Genomic DNA, 21,900 nt, shown 5'->3' on the forward strand with positions numbered 1-21,900 from the left:
TTCGTACAAGTTGTGCTGATTTATGATTTAATCAGAAATATTAATCAGAAATTAACTTCTGATTTCTGAAGATAAAAATTTTATGAATGCATTTAAAATTAATATAACAACTGGGGAAAATACGCGGTACATGTAAGCATGTAAGTACGTACTCACTTAAAAAGATTAGTACGCTCGTGCTGTTTACTGCTGTATAATAATGCTGAATGCTTAAAACGATACACTGTGCAGACTCTGTGCTTATTGTTTACACTACTTCGTCATACGCCTACCATATTTTGAGTTCTCACCGTCTCTGTTAATATTAAACAGTAATTAGAGCATATTATAATATTATTATTGAAGCAAAAGTCTTCCATATTAGATAGCATTCGGAGTGTACATCTTTTGCACAGCACGCAGATCTAGAAGAAGGTACGAGTATTACCAGTGAGATTACTCTTTCCATTTTTCATGGCTTTTGTCAAGTGGCCTAGATGTGACTAGCAAAATTCGAAGGTGGACTGTTCATATTATCATCTGTGTTCATTGTAATTTGTTTGATTTCTCTGAATGCAGCGCTTCTGTGGAAATGTGGAAATCTCAGGTTGGCGTGGGAAACCTTCCGAAGCCTGGTGCTTCCGATGATTGGGACACGGATCCTGATTATGTGGTAGGAAATTGGGGAAAATGACGCCGTATTGGCCCTGACTACCTGAACTGTTTTACTGGATCATGCATTCATTTGTGGTCGTCTGCTTGGTAGAATAATGTCACGGAGAAAGATCAGCGCTGGGGTGCGAAACATATTAGTGGATCTGGGCACCACGAGTCAGTTGAGTAAGTAACAAACTGGCATACAGCCAGCATTTGCTGCTCTTTTTAACGTGAAATTGAGTCGCGAATTGCTGAATTTAATGGGTATGTGATTTTGGTGGATTGTAGCTTGAACCAGCTGCGGAATGAAGTTCGCAAGGATGACAGTGCTATCAAAAAGAAAGTTTTAGAAGAGCAGAAACCTGGCTACGGATATGGAGGAAAATACGGCGTGGAAACTGATCGCATGGACAAGGTCCGTCAGACACACGTTTTAGCGTTTTCAGAACCGATTTCTTAGCATTGTACATTCCTGGCGCCTTTTCCGTTTTTTTTCAGTAAATTTTTTCGCACCAGGCGTCATAAGCGTCGACTGCGCAGTTATTCACTAAAAGCTATCGTTGCGGATAATTTCATATAATTTTGAATAACTTCTTAGATATTTCTGTGGGTTTCTTAGCAGTTTTAGAGGTTTGTCCCCCAGAATTATCTTACTCTGCACCGCTTTTCCCTTTTTCAGTAAATTGTTTTTCAGTAATTTTCTAGTTCCAGGCTTCGCAACCATACTTAAGCATATTGCGCAGTATATAGATATTTGTGTGTATTTTCAGTAGTTTTATAGGTGTTTGTTTTTTTCCAGAATTACCTTTAAAGTGCTTTTTTTCAGAGCGCAATGGGGGCCGATTATCACGCTCCCCAGGAAAAGCACGCCTCACAGACCGATTACCAAAAAGGGTTCGGCGGTAAATTTGGCGTGATGGATGATCGCGTGGATAAATCGGCGGCCGGATGGGATTACAAGGCGGATGTGGTGAAGCACCAGTCGCAGAAAGACTACAAAGGAGGCTTTGGAGGCGAGTTCGGTGTGCAGACCGATCGGCAGGATAAATCGGCGGTAGGATGGGATTACCGTGCGCAGAACGAAAAGCATGAATCGCAGAAGGACTACAAAGTCGGCTTTGGTGGACAATTTGGTGTGCAGCAGAATGCCCAGGACCAGAGCGCCGTGGGGTGGGATTATCAAGAAAAAACCGATAAACACTCCTCGCAGAAAGGTAAATGGTTTGTGCTGTTGGGATTTTCGTGTTATCCTTAATCCTGCTTTTTTAGACTATTCCGCCGGTTTTGGAGGGAAGCACGGTGTCCAGCAAACGGTGGATAAATCGGCCGTAGGTTGGGATTATCAAGCGAAGAAGGAAGCACATGCTTCACAAAAAGGTACGGCCGTAGACCCGCTCTACAATTTACAGTTCGAGTATAAAATAATGTCCTTGAAATTTAAAAGGTGAGTTTATATGTAAAAGGTTTCCACACTTGCTTTCGTGTTATTTTTATTGTTTACTTTTGTGTTGCTTTGATACTTTTTTGTGGTCACATTTTCCTAAAAGGGATTGCACTTTATTTGATTGAAGCTAAGTACACAACTGATTATTTCCTTCAGATTACAAAACGGGCTTTGGTGGGCAGTTTGGTGTTCAAAAAGATCGGCAGGACGCGGCAGCCGTCGGCTGGGATCATCGCGAAAAAGTCGACGCTCACGAATCACAAAAAGGTGCTCGCCGGCAAAAGAAAACCAGTCTTCGATCTTACCTTTGAACGGTTGGTAAAACAGTCGGTTTCTGCAAATGACAGATTATAAAAAGGGATTCGGTGGGCAATTCGGGGTGCAGAGCGACCGACAGGATAGTTCGGCTCATGGTTTCGACTTTAAAAGTCCTACAGAAGCACATGAATCACAAAAAGGTGAAATCTGCGGTTTTCCCAAGCTGAGTGTCGGGATCGAGCTATCGTGCCCTGTACTTACAGATTACAAGGCCGGATTCGGAGGCCAGTTTGGTGTGCAGAAAGATAGGCAAGACGAATCGGCGCACGGTTGGGATGAGGCCCCGGAAAAACCTAAACCTGGTGCTAAGAAGGTTGACATTGAAAACGGTAAGGTAGTTCGTAATTGAGGATTTTGACATGGATTTCGGTCAACATTGATGACTCGTTTGAAATACAAAAAGCATTTGCTGTGACACTGTTTTACAAAGGTTGCTTGTACTGCATATCTGCTACTTTTATGTGTAGTGATTTGTTATCAGTTTGGATTAGGTTAAATGTTATGTCTAGGACTAATACAAGTATGCTATTTGTTGCAGGCAGCGCCAAAGCATCCAATTTGAAGGCTAGATTTGAATCAATGGCGCTTGATGGAGCAAAGGTAAGCAAAGCAGACCTAAATAACTCTGTATGCGACAATTGTTGTTCTAATGATGAGTGCATGCCACCAGCACTCCATTTTTTGTCGGTCAAGCTAATAATGATAATTCAGACGATAAGCGTTATAGGAAACCCAAAAGAAACTGGAAGAAGAGCGTTTGCGCCGTAAGGCTGCTGAGGAGAGAGAACGAGAACAGTCTAAGCGAGCGGAAGAAGAACGCCAGAAAGTTATTGCGGAAGAGCATAAAAAGTTGGAAGAGGAAGAAGAACGGGAGCGACAACGTACCGGAAAAGATGCCTCGGACGAGGAAGAAGAGGAAAAGGAGCTGAAACCGTCTCAGCAAGCCTTCAGATACGATGCGCCTGCATCCGTGCCATCACCGCCCCGGAGGAAGCTATTCGACGACGACGATGAACAATCGGCTCCTGTGCAGCCGGAAACACGGACCGCGGTGGTACAACCCAGTGAAATTAAAGTCCCTGAGAAGCAGCGATCATCTAGTGGTGCTCGTCATCACGAAGATCGGGTGCGCTACGGTGCTCAACAGATTTTTAAGTATATATTTGACACGGAATTTTTGAACTTCAGGTTGGATCCGAAAATGTTTATTCAACCGGTTCTCCTACTGAACATTCGGGCGGTACTGCCAAAGCAGTTGCCTTGTTCGATTATCAAGCATGTACGTGCGGATTTATCCTACCACAGTGACTTTTTAATTTTGTAATTTTTTGTGTTGCAGCGGACGATGATGAACTGTCTTTCGAACCCGATGACATTATTACTAATATCGAATTTGGTATGAAAAAATTTTTTTGTAATGATTGTCTGAACGTTACTATCGTCACCTGCTTTTATTTACAGTTGATGATGGATGGTGGAGAGGAGAATGTAGAGGAAAAGTGGGCCTTTTTCCTGGTAAGTTTTCCACCGAAAATGATTGAGCTGGGAGCCAATAAGTAACTTCTGGTTATTTTTTACAGCTAACTATGTCGAGCTTCAGCAATAGCTGAAAAGGACCAAGATTCGCTTTCTCAAGCATGTTCCGTTAGCTTTTTTTTGGCTGGCACTTTTCCATTGTTTGAGCTGTTTATACCTTTTTTTAAGCTTTGAATGTGTATTATAAGGCTGGTGCCTTTTTTATGATGTTATGCAATTTTATTTGTAATTTTCTGATTTTTATTGTGGTTTAAATTTTGACCTGCTTTGTGACTTCCTGTTGGTGTTGCCTGCTCTAAGAAACACCGGTCTAATCGAAAAGCAGAAATTCAGCAATAAAATTTATGTGTGGATCAACAATCAAATTTCCATCGAGAGTATAGCATCAAGCCAGCAGGGAAATTCGTTTGTCAATATCGAAAACTCAAATATCTTCAGGATTTTTATTACAGCAAGTAACTATACAAGATCTGAAATTTCAGACCAAAAGCTCTGTCGCAGTGGCAAATAGCCCCCGATCGTAGGGTAAAATAATCGCAAATTGCGATTCAGCACACCCCAAAGGTAGACACTGCCATGGCGGTTAATAATTAAAATAATTTTTTTTTTAAAAGCGAAAGTCAACTGCCCAAATACCCTTTAGTAAGTCACAGAAAATAAGCAGACAGTCTCACTTTCACAATCTCCGCTCACAATCAGTTTGTCGCATTCTTCGACATCGTCCCCATTTCTCCTCCTCCTTGCCGCACAACATATGCCAAGTATGTGTTCCAAAACAAACTCACCACACTGAAATAAAGCAATACACAGACGTGAGTACTACAGGCCAGAAACATGACAACAGCAATCACTGGTTTATTCCCAGTTTCGTACCACAAAAACAATTATTTGCCGGAATCAAGTTTCGACTGCTTCAACAAACAGCCGAGGAAAACAAATTTAATTTCAAAACTACGTACATTTATGATGCCAATAATACTCTGAAGGCAGTCAAAACACTTATTGCGAGCACAGTAGTCATTCTAGTTGAACTGCTATTTACTGGTTTCACAAACAATAAACTAGCTGTAAGCTAATACTAGTAAACAATTATTCACTATGTGCAACGCTGCGAATTTCTAAATTAACTTCTCAGATTGGTATTAAACAGCCAACACCTGCTGACGATACTGTTAGTTACGACTTGTAAGTTTTGCTTTCGTGTAAGGTGCAATAGCCCAGCTGCGGGTGAGCCACAACGAAGTATAATAAATAGGCCCGCAATTAGCAAACCGTACAGTACCTGAGGAAGAGAATTCTCTGGTTAAAAGGGACGAAGTAGAAATTGATCAACTGTACAGCGGGCCACAATTTCCAGTTGGAAAACATCACACTCCAGTAATCCTAGTATCACAAATCCACGCATAAACAACAACGTCGCGTCAAGACGTCTCACCAACACACCAACAAATTCTTCGAAACTTACATTCTTCAGTCTGCGCTGGACGGCCTCCCACGTGTCTCCTTCCACAAGACCCATAACCGCGATGAACACGATGTAGTTGATGGGAGCGAACACCAGCTGATCCAGTAGGACGCGCTTAATGGGCGCGAATTTCCCTGGCTTCACTTTGTTCTCCAGCACCCACAGCCAGCAGCGGACGATGGGAAAACTGTAGAAGACGGCGATGGCGGTGAAGCGCGCCGTGCTGAAGAGATCAATCTGCGTTAGTCCCTTCTTCTCCACCAGCGTCTGCGAGATGAGATTGCCCATGGCAGCGAAGATCAGCGCGGTGAGTGCCTGCACTTTCAACGGATTGGCGTCCGTGTAGCGCAGGTATTTCTGCCAGGCGCGCGATATCGGAGAACCCGCTGCTGCTGCGGAATTGGACGCCATATCGGTTGACGCCAATCTTAGCAGGTTCTGGATAAACCCTATTACAGCGTGGATAAAAAACAAATTTTATCGCAAAAATGTCAGCTGAAATTCCTTGACAACAGCGTACAAACCTTTAGATTCCTGCCTGCGCAGAATGATGGAGCCAATTTTAACCAGCCTGTACGAGGAAAATATTCTGGTAGGTATTTGTAACCTGACACAGCGGTCCGGTGCTGTTCTGAATGAATAAAATATCCTGTGGCCAGTGGAAATCCTGTAAGTATGCGAATGGCTCAGCGGCCTAAAGAAAAGTACGACGGTCATTGCTCCAGTGCACCCATTTGGGTCAAGGCTACACACAAAAACAATGGCAACACACGCAATAGTGTGCAATGATTGGATGCAGCCGGCTGTTTTGTGTGGCTGTGGCAGCCGCCGACAGAGTGCGGAAATTTCTTCTGCTGTGACGTCATAACAACCTTGCGGCAATGATTGCAGTATTACTCTACCGTACACTGCTTTGTATTATTATAATTATTGTAAACAGTACACATTCACATGTACACGGTCTTATCTCCATGTCAAAACTTTTCCAAAGATTCTCACATTTTTATAAAAACATAAAGCAAGCGAGTTCACTCGGAATGTATCAGCATCTGTAACTTCATAACTTCAATATGCTCTGCGGACAGCAATGCCTTTCATAAACCATACAGCAACAAAATCACATCGCTGTCAGTCAAGAATTCCCTGCAAGATGGACAAGGTCCATGCGCTGCCACGTTCCGCGTTTGTGTAGGGAATTAAAGAGTTAGCGAAGCTGATCACGAATACTTACAGCATATGATAGCCAAATACTTGAATAATTTTAAGGATCGGTGGTCTGGCGTTGAACAGCAGTCAATGCTGGGTAGTAATGGTTAGTTTGCTACAGCACTTGTACTGATGTGCTTAATATCTGTAATACAATCAATTTGTACAAAAATATGTTATATTATACTTGCACAAAATAGGCGTCAGTGGTGTAGTAGAAAATTTTTATACCGTCTGGAATTTACTTGCTTTAGTTCGAACTTCGGAATACTCATGACTGAGCCTGGGATTTTTTCATGGCAAACGGTCACGTGAGCTCATTTCCAATACGAGTATAGTATTCTTGCGGTCGTGCATTGGATGGTTTTTTTGCCTAAGAAAATAAAGAAATATAGTATCTTTTAGTGTACTTACTGTATTTATGTCACTAATTTTAAACCAGTTTTCGTTCGTACAACATGCACACCTGCACATTTGATTATACTCGCATTAAAAAATACGGTTTTAAAACTTATGGACGAGCTGCTGAACTTTGAGGAACACACTGAATTTGTTTTCTGAAATCTTGAGATTACGGTCCCTGAAAAAAATATTGGCAGTCTAGGAGACCGTTTCGCAGGATGAGTTGTGGTGCCCGGTTTGAAAAGAAACCGGTGCCAGGAGATTCAGCACCGATTGCCACACATATGGCGTTGTCCGTGCAAAAATATGCATGCCAGAGCTCTGATATGCGAAATGTAAAATCCAAAAAATTACTCGTGGAAGGTCCTAACAGGACTAGTACAAAATTAAAGAAAGTGTCGCAAAAAGCTGTCAATGACAAATCGCAACACAGTACCGGCTAATGTCGGAGTTGTAACTACAGAACTAGAGTAAGTGAAATTATGTAAACCATACCGTCCAATAACCGTGCATCTATCTATACTTCTATATACGGAAAACAAACAACAGAAATCACTTAAGATTTACACCTGCTCACTTTAACACACTTACCCGTAAATTGTAATATCGGCGCAATGCTAAAGGATGTAAGACAAACCATAACAGTACTTTTCGTTAATTACGTAAATTCCCCGTCACCTTTCTTGTTTGACTACGGGTCTTCTGCTTTACTTTCTCTCTTGACAGCCATGTCTTTCAGAGTGATCTAAGAACCTTTTTAATGCTATCGCAAGTAGTCTGACATCCATTTCTGTGTGTGACATTAAAGGAAGACTTCTGAATACCTAAATATCAGCAACAGCGCGCATCAAATATAGATATATAGTTCCGCGTTTTCCCGAGGATAAAGGTTTGTATTAAAAAGGAGATCAAAATTTAAAAAAAACACAAAGAATTCTATTTAAACCTGATAGCAGTACGTATTCACGTCACTGCATTAAAAGCAAAATAAACTTATAAAAAAACATTGCATAACGAAAAGAGAAATCACTCTTGTATTTGACTGGCTAACAAAGGATTAATTGCATATAACCATTCTTGCACATCTTGATCACTAAGTGTCTGCATCAGGAAACCTCGGTGAGGAGTGATCACAGAGAAAGTGTTGGGCACCTTTAGCATCGCCTGTTGATCTTCACTGTATTCTACCCGGGATGTGGCCAAGTTGATGAGACCGCGTTCCACGGGATCCCGGTCACTTTTGTATATGAAAGCATACGGTCGACGGATGACCTTTAAAAAACAGCGTAAGCAACTTATAGTAAAACTTAAGATTTTTGTACCTATTTTGTAATTTATCTATCAAAAATTTTCCCCACTTACAACCCAACGTTTCAGCCATCCATGAGAATTTTCCTCTAAAAAGTTCATATAGTTTCGTTTGGAAACTACGGGATTAATTCTGATTTCTTTAATTTCTGGTATAAACTGTTTGGTCGGCTGGGGAGCAGCAATCGCAGCCAGATTGTCGGCACTTATGGAACGAATCGGCTTGGCAGCCACAGTTAAGCCGCTGCAAAGCACAAGATAATTTTTGGCACATGAGCTATTAAACTGTACAAGCGAAATATTTTGAAAGAACAAAGTATTCGTACCCATTAATGTTGACAGTGTTGATAGTCGGCTGCGAGTGCGAACTTAGTACCGATGAAAGAGACATCAGCGAAGCTGAAAGGTCACCACCACTGTCGTCTGAACTCGGCGTCGCCACGATGTCAACAGGTGACTGCAAAATTATTGCCGTTGACTAATAAGTGGACCAATACTACACTGGTCCTTTATGCAAACTGTAGTTTGTGATATTTAAGTTTTTTACTAAATTAGTTAAAGAACTGTACTCGTATTGAGCCTAAACGAAAATGCAATTGAAACTGCCGGATTTACTTTCTTGTTTGGCGGCTCCTTGCTGGGACCGTCATTCTGGATTAATTTGACGTATTTCAGCATTAGCTGCCTTTCTCGATCGCTTAGATCCGCTGTTTTAGAGTCCCTTCGCTTCAGTGCGTAATCGGACTGCTGAAAATCGGTCTCCAGACTAGCCGTTGGATTTTTTAGACGATTCTTTAGCGACAGGCAGTATCGAACATTCTCCACCTGAAATCAGCCGGCTAGAGTCGCACGGAAAGCATTTCACGACTGTTATGCAGTCTATCAGACGCTCACATCAAACAATCTCCGTAGTTTTTCAAGCGTCCACTGATGCTCAAATATAAGAGAATCACTGCGAGGCCGCCAACCCTGCAGATTCTCTTCTCCGCGGACATATGCGGTAGATGTATCCAACACTTTTCGCTGGCGTCTTTGCATTCCTGATGCGATAATCGACATTAAAGATTTGCAAAATTACGGAACCAACCTTTTTAATTTAAATTATTGTACTGCTGTGGCTGTGTGGTCCAGTATAGTGTATGTGGTACTGTCATTTGTCATGTGCAACAACCTTTTAGAACCGGTTACTGTTGTATTAAATTAACTGAATTCAAATTACCTGTATCAACCGCTTCCCGGAAAATCAAATCGTAAACGCCGTTGACGCGATTAGTGTCAGAGTATTTGAAAGGATTCGCTGAGAAGAGATTTTTTATTGATCGCCTGTAAAATTAGTTAAGTGTCAGCTTTATATTCTTGGTCACCATACAAAACAAAACTAAAATAAAATCCATGATTGGAGATTTGGATTACAGCGCTACGATGCTATGAGATTGTCCCTGACTTGAACATTTTACAGTTATGCATGTTTAGTAATTACCCAGCGGAAGTGGCTTTCGAATCTCGTCCATGGATGACCACGCATAAATCCTTAGAAACGATAGCGGGTTGAACACAGTTTTCGATTTGTACATACGCGGTCAGTGTAAGATAAATTCGTTCATTGTAGGACGAAATACTGTTTAGCAGCTGCGAATTGTGCATGGACGAATCCCAGGGCGCTTCGAAGCGGTAGAACGTTCTAAGTAGACAACTGCGGGTAAAAGGCTATAAATAGAATCAAATCGGTCCACACGTGAACCAGCCACGAGTACCGATCGTCGTCTTGCTTCTTGATCAGCTGGCCGGGAAGCACGGTCAGGGAGAGAACACTTCCGTCGTAGGAATTGTCCGCTGGCATTTCCGCTGTCCGTCGAATATGACCTGTATGCCGTGCAACATTAGTTTTGCCGGTTGCATGGGAGCTCAAGTGTACAAAAGAGCTCACTTGTATAGGAAAATGTTGTTCATTTGTTTACTAGGTGTTATTTTATTAATCATAGATAAAAGTGTACAAAACCTTATTTGATATGGCCTAATATTAATGTTTACGTGTCCACGTCATGTATGTTTTTATTGTACCAGATTCTAAAGAATGGTTAATATTAAATAATCTGTGGTACAAATATGTACTGTCTATCATAATTCTGCAGACAATAAAATGAAAGTCGACAGTTTACCAACGAGGAGTTCTTTGACATCTTTCCATCCCAGTTCGGCACCGAATTCGTGAGCAATGGTTATCGTCAGACGGCGCTGAATTCCTTGGTGCAACAGAAAGACGCCAGTGCAAGGCAGGCCCTCACCATGGTCAACGACGACCGGCAAGTATTCGCCATTCGGAGCCAACTCCCGGATTTCGAACGATACAAGGAGGTCGAATGTGGAATGCACAGGATTACTGAAGTAAGTCATAGAAATAAGTAAGACACCGGTGTATATATTTGCAAGCAAAATTATAGTGTAATAAGCTGTGGAAGGCCAAACACGATAATGGCTAATAATTATCTTAAATTGTTAACTTCATTTTGACTGCAAGACTCTGGTAATCGTTTTAAGTTGTTTTAAGTGTGGTTTTTGCGCATAAGTGAAATTTGTCTGTAGCAACAATAACAGCTCGAATTATTTCACCTTGGTACGCTGAGAGGACCAATCCTTGGAGACTGAACTGGTAAAGAAATGCTGGCAGCCGGTGGAAGCATGTGTTTTGGCGGGGCGCGGGGCCTATAAAAAACATTTATTTCAACCATCAGCCAAACACATTTCTGGATGACGAGTATTAAAGCGCTGTCTGGTGCAGAAAACATTCAAAGGCTGTTAACTTACGATAACTGGGAAGTGTTAAATACTGGCTCTTGGCAATGTCCGAATACTTCAAACAGCATGGGTCGCTTGGATATGTAGTCCACAAAAGATTTAGTAACAGTCACGGTGACCTAAGTAATCAAACACGAAAACAAGCACATCAGCGGCAGTACTGCATTTCTTTGCCTGGATATGTGACTTTTCAACAAAGCATTAACATTTACTTTGACGAATTTCGGATCTTACATTCTGAACATGGTAGAAACTGATTGGAGCATCGGCTGCTTCGTTTCCGGTCAGTTTTACCGGTTCCGTGCTGAATGTTTCATCGCAGCGATGCATGAAACTGTTAAAAGATGCACTATGAGTTTCCAGCATTTGTACAGGGTTAGCTATAATGTAATAATTGTTTTTACCTAAACTGACAGAAAAGGTCAGTAAACTCGGAGGGGATCCCATGCGCTTGTAACACTGTGATTTGGAGCGTGAAATCTTTTCCCAGTTCCAGATGGGGAGGATATTCTTTCATAGGCTGGCTAAAGGGCCGAATTAAACCGTTTTCATGGCCTAGAGAGCAGCACATAAAAGCATAGTTAAAAAACGCTTTATCATCGAAATATTGGTTAGCAGCTAACAACAAAAAGTTTTTTTCTCTACCTGTGGCCAAACGGTCACTGCACCGGCTTTCGAATACATCATCCACGTCTCCGTTACACTATTATAAGCAACATCAATTATCTGAATTTTGTTATTTTACATTACCTGTACAATATGCATATGCAACCAATGCATTGATTTTTTAAAATTTACCCAAGAAGTGGGCGCATCGAAAGACGAATTAATGGTTGTTTCAGATTCACTAAAACGAATTTTTGCAGATTGTCGTACCCCCGGAATGAAATCTGGAATATCGTCATCGTTGGCTGCAAAAACTGGACAGTTGTAAAACAGGCGCAGTTTGAAATTGTGCAAGTTTTATACCTGTCGCCGGCTGCACGCAGACTTTCAGGTATCCGCGCACATCTCCATGTTCGTTTACGAGGGCTATTTTGTGGCTCATACTGATGGGACACAATAAATTTGTGAGGGGAACGAAAGCCCTGTAACGCAAACATAACAGGTTTTACAGTCGACGACTCGACACTTAACGTTTCGAAATTAAAAGGCGCATGAAGTTTTTATCGTATCGGCAATGGAAATATACAGCCGTATCTGCGCACGCTCCCAGTAAATGCAAAGTGCAGTATTATTTATTTCGCTGCATTAATAGCGGTCGTGCAGAATCCATATTGTTCATGTGCATAGTTAATAAATGGGTAATTATCGCGTGAATGGATAATGTAAGTACGAAAAATGCTGTGTTTCCATACTTTCCAATGGACTTGAACCAGGGAAAGCGGTCGTAAAAGGGATCGTATCCGCCGACGCTGTCCATGGTTATATCCGGCGAAGTGGGCGAGACTTCTGCGTCATTGGAATACATTTGCCGCATGAGTTCCAGGCGCTGTCTGTAATAAGTACATGCACTGCTTTCAACCACCAGCATAACAGTCTGTTCCTGTTTAACCTATAACTTAAGAAGAAGCACGTCGGGAAATTCGATTTGACCACCTTGAAGGCGAACAGGCATTGGAAGTATGAGAAAGGGTGAGGTACTGGAAAAAATCAGTGGCCGCTCTAATACTGCGACCGTTCTCAACGGTCACTTTCGGAAGTTTTTGAGGTGAAACAATTCCCTCCGGCAAAACATCATCACATATACTATGCATCATCTCCAAACGAGCTCTACAAACAACAGGCAAGCATTCGCAGAGAAACTCAAATGTTCTTTAATAATAACACACACCACAACACACACACCGAATTATGGGGGATTAATTGGGTAGCCAAATCAATTTCGGGGTTGACTGAAATGTAGCGTACGTACTCAACTCAAGAATAACAAGCTCACACTGGCCACGAAGTACAGACAGAAGCAGATTATTTGCAGCGCTTGCAGAATATAGTAACTGAACTGCCAATTAAAAATTGTGCGAGTTAGCAACTTAGCATTGGTTGTATGGTTGTCTCATGCCATGCAAATTGCATAATTTGTCAAATTACTATAAGGAATATTATGTACCGTTTTAATTTTTCCCTAAATTCTTGGTAAAAAAATACGTAATAACTTTTCTGTATAGTAAATACGTAATAACTTTTTTTTGTAGATCTTTGATATCGTAGATATTTTGTACAGATCTTTGACATTAAATTAATCGAATATCTATGCAATACACTGTGTTTGTTTTTTGTGTATGCAAGAAATTAGATGTAAGTTGATAAATAATATAAATTACATATGGCTTGTTGCTGTTTTAAAAAATAATTTCATATTTGACGTAATTTTGGTTTCGGATGCTGACGAAATGTATCCATCGGCATTGCCACTGCGACACTGATATGTGTTGCTGATAAAACACACAAAAAGCAGAAAGCAAAAAAACGCTGTCGAAAATTCGAAATGCCGAACATGCGGAAGCCATGAGATTTTACGGCCTTTCTCACACTGCATTCAGCTTTTCAAACCCGTCTAGATTTTTGTACCAGGAATGGAGTTTAGAGCACACTGGATACTAAATCCCAAATCACTTAGCGTGTTTAATACTCAAGAGCAATCTGTATCGTATATAGACATGTATCCTGCGTCTGACATACTTGAATTTCTCCAAACTCCAGTAGTGTGTCGCCCCGTTTTTCAGATCCCGCACTTCAACGGCAACGACCACTCGTGGCATTTTGGCCTTATCGATCGGCGCGGCGGCACTAGCGGTGGCGGCGTTAGCCGGGAGGAAATCCGGTGGGAGCGGCGAATACAGTGTATGCGTCAAGAGAACGTACTGGAACTGGACTTTTTTCTTCAGCTCCACACTGATGGCATTGGCTTCTTTAAGGAAGACCATGTTGCCCCACAGCTGGTCCTATTTATATACATGGGATGCCGAATGTTTTATCAATGACTAATAGGGATTTCCGTAAACAGCGTAATGCAACAGTGCGCGGCGTGCATTATTTTTGTATACGCACCCGCAGTGACGTAAACTGATGACGTCGCCACTTATCCCAGGCTGCCCGGGCAATGCGAAATTCATTACTGGTCCATAAACATGGATCAACTGTAAATGAACCAAAGCTATTGTTCTTAGATTGCATCGGTGAAAGGTCACCGCCGCATATGTATATAGCGCGCACATAATAACATCAGACGAGAATTACTACCGTAAAATTAACATTATTGAAATTACTACTAGCAATAACTGGAAAATAAAATTAATACGAAGCGGCGATTTATCGAGCATGGAAAGCTGTGTATAGAATAGGGTAATAGAATAACCGAAAGATTACTCACCAAAATCATCAAAATCTCGGTCAGGGGTCATAAAGCTGCTGTACATGCTGGACATCATCGATTGGGCATCCACTTGTTTCTGCAAGCTCTCAATGCGCGCTTCGTAATCCTTTCGCTGCTTTTCAAACATTTGATCGGCTTCCAGCTTTTCTTTACGATACTGCTCTTCAAGAGCCATCAATCTGAAAAAATATAACAACACATGCCACAGTGTTCCGGACGTCCAGGGAAATAACGCTCAGTCAATGCGTGTCGACCCACTGACCTTTTTGCCATTTCTGCCTTCATATCGATGCCCTGTTTGTTTAGCAGTTCGACTTGCGCAAACGTCCAGTCAACCTCTTCGCCCACTGTGCAAAACCATCCATCATTACAAGTCATAACAGTGAAATTAATTAGTTTTCCGATATGTGCCTACCGCCTGGAGTCTCTGCCATCGGGGATTTAAAATCCAGCTCCGCACGCACTACAAAACGATTGGACAAATGTAGTGATTACAAACACCTTTACCGAAATTAACCACTACCGTGCACAACAAAAAACTGTCGGGATATCGATAATTCTAGCTGAAAAGCATTACAAAGGATAAGAAATAATTACAGCAAATCCATTGCTAGCGTAAATCCAAAATATTTTTTTTTGCCATGAGATGCTGATACTGTACATGTAATACAAAATTAAAAATAACCGTTCAATTATAAGACTCGAAATTTTACTACCTCTTTAACGGGTACTTTCGTGTGAACATTAGTTTTTTATTTGTTTGTTTGTATTACCACATATATAAATCAACACAAAAAAATTTTTATTATTTGCTTTTCGATGTACAAATTGCGGCGCGTACGTATTTGCGCACGCTATCAAAAAATATAATTAACTGCGATGTGCGGAAATGCAAATCAATTATTTTATGAAAGTACGGTTACAAATGCAACACAGTACGTCCAGTTTTCCTCATAAAAAATTCTGTTGACAGCTAAATTTAGGGTTATATGGACTGGTATACCTTGCAAGGGATTCGTGAAGCGAAAGACATGATGGTTGCCGAAAATGACACGCGAACCACTTCGCAGCAGCACGGTATCGGTAACCTGCTTTCCGTTTACATAGCAGTGCGCATCTTTGCATGGCGTGAGAAAAATGTCATCTGCATAAGAAACGCAGACGTCCATCTCTGATGAGTGCTAAATGTGGGGAACAAGTGTCGCTTACCCGTATCATAGGAAAACACGCAATGCTCAGGTAAAATAAACGTTCCCGACAGTTGAATGTCCTGAGATTTATCTGAACCCACTCTGCAGTTGAATAGACAGATCAATAACTTATCAGTGTTTGTAAGCAGACAGAAATCGTTACGCAACTTCCAGTACATTACGTCCACAATTAATGCGCGCGCATTTATTGTAGAAACCATATTAAAATTATTAATCACTGCCCACCTTGTTATTCCTCGTTTCACGTAATACAAAAGGCACTCCGACATTCCGGGATCTTCGTTCAGGTTGACTAAATGAGGCGTCTAAAGGCAACGGCAGAATTATTAGTCGCTCAACTGAACCAGTCCATTACCCCTATGACGCGCCGTACTGATTAAATAATTTTGTTGACTAATTTTGCTGACCTTTTTAGGGGAAAACACTCCAACTGTGTTTCCGTCGTCTTTGACTGCTATTCCCATTTCTTGCAACATACTTTCTCTGTAATTCATTGTATCAATGCATTACATCAGTTGAAATGTAATGCTTATTGTTGCGTGTTTTGACGATCAAATTATGTAATCAAGAGGTCGTGCGCGGCTGATAATGCAATATACCGGTTTAATTTTCAAATCACCTTTGCAGTCGGATATCTTCCGTTCTTCTTAGCTTCTCTTCCCAGGTTTCATTCAATTCCGCAATAAGTTTTTCCGACTCTTTGAGCCGTTCCATTGCGTCCTCGGCGGATGTTGAGCGATTGCGCTGCCGCGCTGCGCTTTGCTCTGATGAATTGAGTGTATAAATAAACCGAAATAGGAAGTTGCTGCTGGGTTCGCAGTTACTGAAAACTATTAATTACCTGCAACAGTTTCTATTCCTTCCGCTTTTAGAATGTCCCGCAGCCGTTGAACTTCCTCTTTGAGCTCACGAATAAGACGAGCATTGGGATCTTCATTAACAACTGCTTTGCAGACAATCTGTTTAGCCCGGTCAGCATACCGCAGTGTACTCAGTGTTTCTTCGTAGTTGATATCGGCTGGACTGATCGCCGCTATCATAGCGGTGCGAGAATTGCCACCTATTAAAAAATAAGAAGCTTCGTTTTTACCGCTTATTACGGCCTTCAGATTGAGCATCTAATAAATTACAATCTGTGCGGTAAGATTTGTAAATCCATCGAAAACTGTAAGCAAAAATCGCCATTACGAGATACATAAATGTAATCAATGTAAATAAGTTAACTGTGATGTAGTGTGCCCGCCCTTGATTTTTTTGTTATATATTTTATGGCTATTGCCTATAAAATATGTAGTTAATCTACAATTGTATGAAGGAAGCATATGTAAATGTGATCAATTCATTATATACTGGGAGGGATAAAAAAGCATTCATACAATTTCTGTTGGAAAATAAAAAGACATGATCCCAGCTTGCATTTCGTAAACTTGCGTAAAGAAACCGGTTCGCAAAACGTTAGTCAAAGGCCAAAATGCAAACCCATCCGTTCACTTTGCGGTAAGTACACGTTCAACTAACGTTTTTAAATACACTGTTTTACTCGGGACTCTTATTTCCGATAAATAAAGCTGGTGAAAAAAACAAAGCTAGTCCAAATTCATGGTTTACCTAAATTTTCTCGCAGCAGCCATGTTAGTACAGAATCCCGATACGGGATAAACTCGGCTTTCTTTTTCTTGTCCTTCTTGGCAATCTAAATACAAACACACATAGCACCAGGAGTTTATCCGGGAAGCCGGGTCAAATGTGGGCCAGCGTCCTTACGTCCTTATTGGATGCCTAATGAATCGCAACGGACGGTTAATCAGTGTGTTAAACATGTGCAATGGAGCGAGGCCGTATCGTTACCATTTCCGCCAGAGCTGAAATGACTTTTCCTAAGGTGGTCAATGACTTATTAATGTTGGCTCCTTCCTTGAGACGTACACCTTGCGCTCCAGTGGACTCGGCGCGCTCGCTGCCGGCAAGATCAACAAGGCTAATTTTGCTTACCTACAAAACAGAATGATATAAACATTATAAATTTAACAGCCGTGCGTATCCTTACTTTTTCCGCTACTAAGTTGGTCGCCAGATCGTGCTTGCGCTGTGTTAGCACAATGGTGAATACTGCATGTGATCGACTACTAGTTTCGTTCATATTTGTTGCCGCCACAGTTCTGCAAATACAGATAATCATTCCGCCGTTTTCGTATAGCAGCATAATTGAATTATGAGGAATCGAAGTTGATTAAATGTATACACATTTTACCGTGCTTTATTTCCTTCATCCATGAGTTGATTAATATCATCATATGACGTCACCACCAGCTTAGAAAGATCTTCGACATAAGGCCCCAAAATTGGATGCTCGCGTACCCGTAGGGAATTTTTATTTTTAGGATTCAAAAGGTCACGGACGTGTTCACAGTATATCTCCATGTAACTGACCTGCAATTACAGTACTTGTCAAAATTCCTTTTATGTTCTTAATTGGAATGTACCGCCTGATTTCTCAATAAAATCTATTTTTGCTTACCTCAACTGTAAACAGTGTATCTGGATCCGCTACATTTATTCTTTTGAACATATCCGAGCATAGCTAAAATTTTTAAAACCGGCACAAAATGTAAATGAATGCAGAAGGCATAATTCATCACACAGGACTGCTAAAAGGTTATCGTGAAATTCGTATACACATGCACGGCTGACACAACGCGTGCAGCATGTTAATAATTAACACCAAAATTAACGGACGTTACATCATTACAATCTCATGGACACAGCCGAAGGGAATGATTACCTGCGGAATAATTCCCTCTTCTCCCGGTTCCTGCTTGCCCATCATCGTATAACTTTTACCGGCACCAGTCTGACCGTAGGCAAAAATGCAGACGTTATACCTGTACAATAGCTCCGAGTATTTCGCCGTTTAATGAAAATTTCAGCGTATTCAGAGTACGCAGACATCCCACAGGAGCGTCTGTGGGTGCGTCCGCATAATAATTACTGCGTTCATAAATACAGAATTTTGTAGCCTATTTTAAATGCAAATTATTCCGTATATGACGCCAATGATCAATGATGAAACTTAGTCACACAGCAAAAACTATTGAAATTGTTTCCCGACAATTCTTCCGTACCCTTCAAATGCGTGATCCAGCATTTCCACGCCGATATCTTCGTAGACTTGCAGCTGGGATGCATAATTAGTATCCTCAGGCTGAAATGATATTCATTTATTTTTCGAAGTGTTTGAACGGAAGCTGGCTAGAAAAGAGTGTTTGTGCATGTGAATACCCCAGTATGCGACCAGTAGCTGTAATCAAAGGCGAACGGTTTCCCATTCCGATCTCGTTCTCTCTCTTTTCCATTATGGTATATATCTGCGAAAGATTCCAAATTGGATTAACTTTCCAATTCGATTTTCAGTAATATATAATTGGCGTAATATTTCACTACAGCGCAGCACCATAACCACCCGATTATGCACAACATTATTTCTTCATCAACATCACCCTGAGATGGGATAACATTTTCAAAATTTGCATTTTTTGTATAGAAATGTAGGAGTACTGTTTGGAAATAAAATTCAACCTTGAAAAAGACTTGTATTTACGGACAACATACTTCAAGTGAATAACCACTCCAGTAAGCTACTCTTTCTTATACTGCCAAATGAAAATGTTTGTTAATCTTAGACAAAGTTACTTTAATTAAGTTTGCTTCACTGCGTTCCTGATGAGATTTTCAATTTCTTAGATGCAGCAGATCGCGACTGTACATGCATCCAATCGGTCTTTACCGCCTGTCCGCTCGCATCACATTCCTGATTCCTTTTTTTGCGTCACAGACGCTATTGATCAAGGACACTCATTACATTGTGCCAACTGAAACTGCCAATCAATTCGCACCGTTTTCTTGTCCCGAGACCAGCGTATTGCATTGACAAAAGTTGCCAATTGTCAAGAACTTTCTCCGCTTAAGTACAATGTTGCAATTTTATATTATGGACACGAGAGTTATCGACGCCGGCAGCACTAGCCGTCAAAAAAGACATGCACAGGAATAATCAATTTCATATTCCCGTGCTGAAAACGATCGATCCGACAAGGAAAATTACTTTACGGATATGCGCAAATAAATTATCTGCTGGGCCTTTTTCTGACCGGAAGTGGCAATGTTGGCCGGTTGCGTATTCCGCCACAATGTGACAATGCATCCGTTGCGATTAAAATGTTTGTATAAACACACATAGCACGGAACGGTCTAATCAGCATATGCCATGTCAGTTTTCGGCTTCCAGATGAACACATCTGTATCGATCGGTTTGTGTAAAAGAATCACTTGAACAACTGGATACGTCAACTTTCAAACAGATTTCCTAACTTATCGCAGAAGTATGGTAATTCCAGCTTCCCGCTTTCGTTGCTGCTGTCTCTTCTATTATATGTTGCCACTTTTTACCAAAAAAACAATAATGATTTATTGTCGAAGTGTTGTTACAACAACCAAATGTTCTATTACACAAAATCCAAAATCTCAGACTGTCACATAATTCCTCTACAGATGTTCAGCGAAAATTTTATAGATTTCTTGAATAAATTAAATAAATTAACAGTCGTGACAACTCAGAAAATAAAATATCAAGTTACTGTGTACAAACAAAAAGCGCTGAAGTGAACTACATGGAAAGCACACTCCAGTTAATATTGCAACGCTTTCACCAGTAATTAACGTTACTTAATTATTTATAAAAAATGCAGTGCGGTACCGGTACTTAATAAACAAAATTTTTAGCATTAAAATACTATAATGTAAAATTTATGTTCCGCCAATTTAATGCTTAAATTTTTTAACTATCTTCTACAGCCTACCAGTAACTCATCAGCTGCAACGCATCTCCGAGTCTAATTAATAATTCGGCGATAAATACGTATTTCACGGACTATCCAGATCGCACAGACAATGAGAAGGCAAAGTTTTGTGCAAGGGAAAATATATCAGCACTATCTTATATGATTTTAATGTTTTTAGTACATAAGACGCTCACGCCAAAAGCAAGAGTTTACTGCAAGAATCTAAGGAGAAAAGTGAAACGAAACGCGCAACGTTTTTACTGAAATTGCGACTACGAGAGGCGCTTTGCGGCACTTGCGTAATGTGTATGAATTTGTAATAATCGTTTCATTAAAAGCTTCTGTCAGCGTCAGGGTGGAATTTTTGCACAAGTTTTTGTTTTCATTGTCAGAATGGAAATTGCTATGCATACGCGAACGGCCTGAGTACTTACTTGTGGTCGGTCCCGACATGGAAATAATACAGGAACACTCTTTGGCCATTTCCCTGCTGTTAAAGGGCCGAACCCTAACAGCCACTTTAACCGACGACATTCTAGCTAATTTGGTCTGCAAGCAAGAATTTCATTACCGGTCTGGCTGAATGCTGAAATTGCCACGAATTACCCGAAACCCGTAGACTGAAAATATTGTGTACCTGTTTTTTTAGTTGACGTCAACAATGTGCTGCCGGAGTCTCGAACGGGATCGATAAGAGTCTGTTAAGTAAGTACAGTATAACCCCGCGATCGCCTTCACTGCGCCAGCGCGAAGATGGTGAGCGCTGCACGTACACGCCCGTTATACAGCTGCAGCGAAGGTGTCATGCCCGTTGTCGCCCGTGTCAGTCTGTGCGGGGAATTAAGGACTTAGTGAAAAACATATGGTACATCGCTAGACCGGAAGTCGGATCAGTTGGAACGGATAGAATGGAAAATTATCAGTCTGGAGAAAGGAACTGCACGCGCGCGCGGATATCTCTGCCTGCGCAAAAGTGCTGTACACGACACGATCGCGATGAGAAATTATCACAGTGTGGCTATAGATGGATGCTTAAAGAATCAAACGTTGTGTCGGCTGACGTTCGACCGTGGATACTGTACGGACAGTCTAGTTGTGGGAGCATGTTTTGTCATCAATGCTAACCAGGATGCGTGTTCCAGCTGGATGCCGATGCGGCGGATCGTCCCCTGTGAAATCCCACTGGTTGGCATCTGCGCGCACACTGGTATAGTGGTATGCACTTTTCCCTTTGCTCGCCAACACTGTACGAATGAGTGGATGGGGCGAAACGGGACGGCCCATCCGCGGTGTGTTTGGGAAAGATCGATAACGTTACTTCCGCCATGCATCGGCACTGCGCCGGCTACGAGACGGTTGGCGAC

General features: G+C 41.3%; 3 protein-coding genes across 6 annotated transcripts; 1 reads left to right on the forward strand and 2 right to left on the reverse strand.

The window, feature by feature from the left end:
- The first annotated feature begins 2 nt into the window (after window positions 1–2).
- LOC129583808 (src substrate cortactin-like) lies at window positions 3–4,311 on the forward strand. Of its 2 annotated transcripts, none has more exons than XM_055475779.1 (15): window positions 3–140; window positions 559–652; window positions 746–819; window positions 925–1,051; window positions 1,463–1,850; window positions 1,906–2,013; window positions 2,237–2,347; window positions 2,428–2,538; window positions 2,602–2,727; window positions 2,937–2,998; window positions 3,126–3,524; window positions 3,587–3,677; window positions 3,738–3,794; window positions 3,860–3,913; window positions 3,979–4,311. In XM_055475779.1, exons 2-15 carry the CDS (start codon window positions 572–574, stop codon window positions 4,002–4,004), a joined length of 1,815 nt encoding a protein of 604 aa, XP_055331754.1. In that variant the 5' UTR covers window positions 3–140; window positions 559–571; the 3' UTR covers window positions 4,005–4,311. The 2 variants fall into 2 exon arrangements, with proteins under 2 accessions (XP_055331754.1, XP_055331753.1); XM_055475778.1 differs by lacking the exon at window positions 3–140 and adding an exon at window positions 232–414.
- LOC129583809 (protein Mpv17-like) lies at window positions 4,263–6,188 on the reverse strand. The gene is made up of 4 exons (XM_055475780.1): window positions 5,924–6,188; window positions 5,400–5,848; window positions 5,217–5,317; window positions 4,263–4,723 (listed from the first exon to the last, which is right to left on the reverse strand). Exons 1-4 carry the CDS (start codon window positions 6,114–6,116, stop codon window positions 4,630–4,632), a joined length of 837 nt encoding a protein of 278 aa, XP_055331755.1. The 5' UTR covers window positions 6,117–6,188; the 3' UTR covers window positions 4,263–4,629.
- A 1,532-nt stretch (window positions 6,189–7,720) lies between these two features.
- On the reverse strand, window positions 7,721–21,687 carry LOC129584157 (kinesin-like protein unc-104). 3 transcript variants are annotated; one of them, XM_055476275.1, is made up of 40 exons: window positions 21,174–21,687; window positions 20,971–21,085; window positions 18,978–19,063; window positions 18,821–18,900; window positions 18,481–18,580; window positions 18,217–18,279; window positions 17,950–18,128; window positions 17,746–17,857; window positions 17,547–17,690; window positions 17,463–17,477; window positions 17,307–17,391; window positions 16,540–16,758; window positions 16,318–16,462; window positions 16,106–16,181; window positions 15,924–16,003; window positions 15,697–15,779; window positions 15,491–15,631; window positions 14,903–14,950; window positions 14,750–14,834; window positions 14,485–14,666; window positions 14,163–14,251; window positions 13,794–14,056; window positions 12,711–12,884; window positions 12,470–12,625; window positions 12,081–12,199; window positions 11,910–12,022; window positions 11,757–11,814; window positions 11,516–11,666; window positions 11,346–11,445; window positions 11,121–11,230; window positions 10,926–11,018; window positions 10,475–10,695; window positions 10,070–10,178; window positions 9,796–10,008; window positions 9,535–9,638; window positions 9,210–9,355; window positions 8,931–9,140; window positions 8,642–8,772; window positions 8,370–8,559; window positions 7,721–8,279 (listed from the first exon to the last, which is right to left on the reverse strand). In XM_055476275.1, exons 2-40 carry the CDS (start codon window positions 21,068–21,070, stop codon window positions 8,034–8,036), a joined length of 5,019 nt encoding a protein of 1,672 aa, XP_055332250.1. In that variant the 5' UTR covers window positions 21,071–21,085; window positions 21,174–21,687; the 3' UTR covers window positions 7,721–8,033. The 3 variants fall into 3 exon arrangements, with proteins under 3 accessions (XP_055332250.1, XP_055332252.1, XP_055332251.1); XM_055476277.1 differs by lacking the exon at window positions 12,711–12,884 and having other exon boundaries at window positions 7,722–8,279; window positions 9,796–9,996; window positions 12,470–12,607; window positions 21,174–21,686; XM_055476276.1 differs by lacking the exon at window positions 12,711–12,884 and having other exon boundaries at window positions 7,722–8,279; window positions 12,470–12,607; window positions 21,174–21,686.
- Between the last annotated feature and the right edge of the window lie 213 nt (window positions 21,688–21,900).

Source organism: Paramacrobiotus metropolitanus, unplaced genomic scaffold (genome assembly GCF_019649055.1).
Source record: "Paramacrobiotus metropolitanus isolate TYO unplaced genomic scaffold, Prichtersi_v1.0 Parri_scaffold0000012, whole genome shotgun sequence".
In the NCBI taxonomy this organism is placed as follows: domain Eukaryota; kingdom Metazoa; phylum Tardigrada; class Eutardigrada; order Parachela; family Macrobiotidae; genus Paramacrobiotus; species Paramacrobiotus metropolitanus.